The 6,222-nt window shown below is 39.8% G+C and overlaps 1 protein-coding gene across 1 annotated transcript in view; it reads left to right on the forward strand.

Moving 5' to 3' along the window:
• Positions 1 to 3,042, forward strand: part of LOC139663969 (apoptosis-inducing factor 3-like) — an 8,129-nt gene extending 5,087 nt beyond the window's left edge. The window contains exons 11-18 of the mRNA XM_071542772.1: positions 87 to 158; positions 352 to 415; positions 1,234 to 1,310; positions 1,435 to 1,552; positions 1,790 to 1,888; positions 2,348 to 2,423; positions 2,588 to 2,692; positions 3,009 to 3,042. Of these exons, the coding sequence (XP_071398873.1) occupies positions 87 to 158; positions 352 to 415; positions 1,234 to 1,310; positions 1,435 to 1,552; positions 1,790 to 1,888; positions 2,348 to 2,423; positions 2,588 to 2,692; positions 3,009 to 3,042 (645 nt within the window). The remainder of the gene's footprint in view (positions 1 to 86; positions 159 to 351; positions 416 to 1,233; positions 1,311 to 1,434; positions 1,553 to 1,789; positions 1,889 to 2,347; positions 2,424 to 2,587; positions 2,693 to 3,008) is intronic.
• Positions 3,043 to 6,222: the final 3,180 nt, after the last annotated feature.

Here is a 6,222-nt window from a genome sequence, read left to right on the forward strand (position 1 = left end):
ACATTTTGAAGGTGCTCTTATCTTGCTAGTAGTTTGTATACTTTGCTGAGAAACCTACTTAACCTTAAACTCTGTTGTTTCTGCAGATGCTGTCAAACAAGAATGTGAAATTCTACATGAATGATAACGTGACAGAGGTCCGAGGTGTGAATGGCAAGGTAAAATGGTAAAATATATGATCCATCAAATATGACTGTACTGCGTTTGATCAGTCCCAATTCAGTCTTGAACCACAGTAAATACAAATACACAGTGAAACTAGCGATGGGATAATATCGGCTTCTATCTCAATCACTTTCTCTAATGGATCAGCGCTTTCTCTCCTGTCTCTCATTCTCCCTTCTCCTCAAGGTGAAGGAGGTTGTGCTTAAAAGTGGGCCAGTTATTCAGGCTGATGTTTTGATTGTTGGAATCGGTAAGTGCAACACAGAAACTGCAATAATCTCACATTTAAAGGAAAATATTGGTCTATTTCATCTTTAAGATCATCTCCATTATACATTTCCTGTTGCAGGGCTCTATTGCTATATTTTGGTTGATTTTCCTTTAAAGCAAGATCACCTCAAATAAGGTCAAAGGTCAAATGATGCTGCAAAAAGCTGAGTGGGTTTTGGTTGGTAAATATCTGTATCAGATATTTTTATGAGGGATGGGTATCAGATTTTTACTGAAAACTGGTACATTTGTGTACAAATGTACCATTCAGTTCACATTGGTGGATTACAACTTCAGACTGACAAAGATGCCTGTGATTGGGATTGAGTTGAGAATCGGCAGCAGAAGCTATTGCAAGCTTAATTTATATAATAAAATAAAGTTTGCACACCTGGCAATTTCAGTCTTGGGTGCTGGGAGAAAAAAAGTGTAACATGAGGCTCCCGCACACCATCGACTTGCAAATCTTGCTTGCAGATGGTGGTATCATTTACATGTTTGCTGCTTTGAAAAAGGTCTATGAACGAAACATTGCAATAAATTGAGATTTGCAGGTAGATGGTGTGCGGGAGCCTCATATATTTAAGCTTGATTTATATAAAATATATTTTATAGTTGTATTATATTACCTGATGACACACTATGCACTGAGGAACAGTCTTGGTGGGTCAGAGGTAGTGGACAAATGACAGAGATGAGCGAAACAACTCAATAACACCACCTAATTGTATTCCTTCAATATTTATTCAACTACATTTCCTCTTCTTTCTCTTCCTCTTCTTTCTTTCTCCCCTGCAGGTGTCCTTCCTAACTCAGAGTTCCTTCGGGGCAGTAAAATACAGATGGACTCAAAGAGCTCAGTCATAGTCGATAAGGTGAGCCAGCAACTTGCTTTTCCTTCTGGCTATCTGGATCTTTTTCTGTCCCTTCACTCTCAGGATTTAACCTAATCTGGGTTTATCATAAAGAGGGGTTTTTGGTTGTGTCTTCCTCCTGCAGTACATGCGCACCAACGTCCCTGAGGTGTTCTGCGGGGGCGACCTGGCCATCTTCCCCCTGGCGATGGCCAAAGACCAGCGGGTCAACATCGGACACTGGCAGATGGCGCAAGCACACGGTAACTAGAAATAAACTGCTGAACTCCATCTGTAGAAGCAACAGAGCATCAAATACAATATACTGGGGATGATACAGAGCATGCAGTCAATAGGCAGATTTTATCAACATATAAAAAGTTGGTGCTACGTGTAGGGTTAAGGTTAGATAAAATATATATATATCATCTATCTTTCATATCTTTTTTTGGTTTCTTTCCACAATATATTCTGTGAATGTGTTTTTTATTGTTGTTCAGGGAGGGTAGCAGCCCTGAACATGCTGGATAAACCAACTGAACTCACTTCAGTTCCTTACTACTGGACCGTCCTATTGGGTAAAACCATGCGATATGCAGGTGGGCGTCTCCAAGTACACACACACACACACACACACACACACACACACACACACTTTTGAAAACTGATTCATGATTACATCTAGGATAAGAGGATGTATATTGCTACTTGTGTTGAAGATAGTGGGAAGAAGGCATGTGTATAAAGGTATTTAAAAAAAACACACATTTAACTATTATTAACTATTTATCAGGACCTCTGTGTAGAGAATACATAGCAAATTTCATTTAAATCTGATCCAATCTGGCCGAACACTTAGTGTATAGTCAACACTAATACAATTAATAATGCATAGGGATTTTTACACTCTCTATAAGTTTCAACATTATTGCACTGACAAAAGTAACTGTAACCGATATCTTAACATCCATAAAGTTGCATTATTGGCTTTATATTGGAAGCCCATGCTGGTCACTTGTGTTTTTTATATTCCATGTTTCTGTTGTGGTTGTACGCAGGTTATGGGGAGGGATACACCGAGATTGTGATAAAAGGAAATGTTGAGGATCTGAAGTTCCTGGCATTGTATATCAAGTGAGTTGAGAAAAAACAGCTGTTGCTGTGAACATTAATCATCTGTAAATATCATAAACCCAGAACAATGTAACTCTTTTCACAATGTGGACGTAAAACAAAATCTTGACTATAACGTCAATCTACTTATGGTTTTAATGTCTTTATTTGATCCTTGTTTATAGGGATGATGAGGTCATAGCAGCAGTGAGCCTTGACTACGACCCGGCAGTGTCTGCAGTGGCTGAGAGGCTTGCAGCAGGGAAAGTCATTACGAAGAAAGAGGCTCAGTACGTAACATCCCTCTGTTTTGATGCCCCTTTCTTACTGTCTCTCCATGTTTGGATGATCGTGGCCTCTCATCAGCCTCTGCAGTCTTTCATTCAATCTGGAAATATTGGTAGAGAGATAGATGCATGAAGGAAAAGACAGGCACTTACAAAGGAAGGAAGTTAGACAACCAGCGAGGCAGGCTGACAGACATCAAATCAAACATATTTACAAAACGCTTTTAATAGACAGCTTTCAGAACAAAGTGCACCAAAGGACACAAATTCATATAAAAACATGAGATAATAAAACCGACTTCCTTCCTTCATCTTCCAGATCAGACGACCAGAGCTGGCTGAAGCTGTCCTGAGCCATTTCTCCATCCAGCCATCCGCCGGCCACATCATCAGCACAACATCGACATACAGTCAGAATGTCCTTCATCTGTCCCTCCATCAGCACCAAAGAGCACAAGGCGTTTCGAGGCGTTTGATCACAGTACTCCATTTGGAAGAGAGAGAGACGTCACCGATGGCAACCGGTGTACAACAGCACAATCTGCAGTACAAACTTTCTGTTAACAGTACTTACAGTCTTCTGATACAGGTTGTGTAGAGGGGAAACTGTGTACTGTATGCCATACAGTAAGCGTTCACATGAGGGGGACTTAACCCCTGCATCTATCTGAGCTGGGACAGAGAAGTTGGGGAAGAGGCGGGAGATCCAAACAACACATACCTCAGATGCACGCAGCTTTTCGGGCTTTCCATTTTTTTTTTTTATATTATCTCATTTGGTTATATTTACACTTTTTTCTGGATTCTGTGGATCTATGTCTTCAGGTTGACATCACAGCTAAGATGCCTCAGTCTGTTCTCTACTGTTAGTATTAAACGGGCGGTGTAAGCTGCCTTTCGGTGGCCCTTTACTTGGACGCGGCTGCTGGAAAAACACAAGTGACCTTAATGGCCATTGTGGCCGTGTGTGCGGCCCAATCGGTGGCTTGGAGGGGGGGATTAGGAGAACAGAGGGGGAGTGTTCAGCTCTTTGAGGCAGAGATGCTGAAATAGGCAACGGCCACAAAACACACCAATGGGGGAACAATGGGCCTTCGACAAACAGCACACAAAGAGACCGCAACAAAAACCTTCACAAAAGAAATGCTGCGTTTTTCTCTCTTTCCCTCGGTCTCTCTTTTTTTCTTTTTTTTTTATCCCTGTCTTTACTTCACACCTCTCTTTCCACCTCATCAGTTACCTTTAGCTCCCCTCTCTTGTTTCTTTCTTCTCAACACCTCACCTTATTTTCATCAACAGCATGCCTCACTTTACTGTAACTAGGGTTCGACTGATATGGGTTTTTGAAGGCAATACCAATTCCGATATTTTTAAATTCAATCTGCCACTAACCGATATTTTGTGCTGATATTCTGTATATGTAATATGTAAAACAGCATGTAGACCATCATGTGACACTAAAACTCTCCATAAAACTCTACTAATGAAATTCTTATCTTGGTTAAAAGCTCCTTATGGTAAAGTATGGAAGGGTTTCATTGCAGGCTTTACAGACTTCCACTCCTGAATCTGGTTGAGTAAAATCATATCCTCACCTCCATCATATCCTCTGTATCCAATTTTTATTGAAATACCAATATCGGCCCATTATATCAGCAAACCAATATATCGGTCCAACAGTCACAGCCTCTTTATATCTCCTGTAATCTCACATCTCTCTGAGCATTGCATCTACAGCTTTATGTTTATGAGTAACAGTTTTGAACCTAAACCTTACTAAGCTACCAGGAACAGGTTTAACTCTTACTCAGTACCCAAAGGTTTTATTAAATTATTTTTCGTATTATCAATCCTTGAGGAAAGAAGAGTAACAGCTTTCATCTCAAAGATATACTTGGGAGAATTTGTCACTGCTCATTATAAAACCAGAGGAAAATATATGATGAACATCAATCCTCTTGTAAGAAACAACTTTCATATCAAGTGAACCCTGATGCCGAGGGAGAAATAACATGGATGTACTCGTCATTTCAAAAATTCTGTCTTGTGTTTCAAATTTTTCATGCATAAAGTTCTCAGGCACAACACCACCTTCTGTTTTCATTCATTCATTTGTCAGTTTGGGAGCCAGCTGGTTCACTCAGGGAGCGTGACGTTTCTGCCATCTATGTTCCAGCAGCAGTAATGTGTCTATATAGGATGAGAATCACAAACCAGAAATAATCTGTTCCTCTTTTTAAAATCTATTCTGTAATTACATATAGACGCCTTACAATTTGTCCTCTCTTCTTTATTTTGCATACAACTTTATTTTCCTATATCTTACTACATTTGCATAAATTACACTACATATTCCTGAGACAGCAGCATTGATTCAGCAGTTGACAGGGTAAAACACATTCATACCACAGTAATCCCTTCCTTCCTCATGTCTCAGAAGGCATACATCAGCATTTAGATGAGAATTAAATAAGAACCAAACATTAAAAATAATAACCAAACACTGTTGGCTGCCATTCAGTGAAGAGTGTTCACTGCATATTGGATGTCTGTCCTCTTCATGATGTACTGTTTTCTTTTTCTTTCTTTAAACAAAGTTTATTAGACAAAGTAAAAACATAATAGCACATTGTTACAGTCACATTTCTTTTTTGATATAACAACCCACGCTGGTTTCAGCTTTTCTTATTCTTTTTGTAAAAGCTTTAAGAATAAAGCACTTGAACATGGCTAAACTGCATGTTGAAGCTCTTACTTTGTAGCAATAGAAAAAGAAAAAGAAATGTCATGTCACTAACCTCCCTCTATTTTTACCCTGTCAACACAAAGCTGGGGGGGCTTCAGTGGTATTATCCTGATTGGGTTTCAGTCATGAATGATCAACTTTGGGGCTTTTCTGGAAGTGCTGCATAATTCAGAGGTGAAAGACAAACTATGCAAATCCTCTATTAAGTTTTAAACAGGCCCATTCAGCAGGAGGCGGGTCCCTCGTTGTCCACCGACAACACAACCTGCAGTCAATTAGTGGAGGAGTTAGTGGACACAGGCTTGGCAGCGTGGATATGCATTTCACACCTGAAAGAAAAAGCATTTTCTGTTCAGGGTGAATAACTACAGGTAAAGGGTATTAAATGGGCCTCACACCACTATCTACTGTTCTTCAGCTCAGTCACAATCAGTCCACTGTCTAACAGCGGCCCCTATAGGAAGTTTTATGTACTCCACCACCTTCCATTCATTAGAACTAATGTATTGTAACTTTATACTACTTCTTTGCCATGGCCATATTTGCCATGGCTCACACATCAACAAATAAACAAACAAACAAACGCAGTTATCCCAAACTTAAATCCTGAGATGAAAATCATTACAATAGATTTATTGTAAAATAATATGGCTATAGTGGTTTCTTCTCCTATCTTCTTCTCCAGTCTCTAGTCCATGATGTGGTTCTTCCTGGTCGGTTCGAAACATTCATCCAGTCGGGTCACAGTCTGATGATCCGTACAGACGAGCAGATCATGCTACTGGTC

The sequence above is a fragment of the Centroberyx affinis genome, unplaced genomic scaffold (assembly GCF_046629955.1).
Source record: "Centroberyx affinis isolate AG114_WGS23_722 - 3 ecotype Tasmania unplaced genomic scaffold, CSIRO-AGI_Caff_v1 ptg004178l_1, whole genome shotgun sequence".
NCBI lineage: Eukaryota > Metazoa > Chordata > Actinopteri > Beryciformes > Berycidae > Centroberyx > Centroberyx affinis.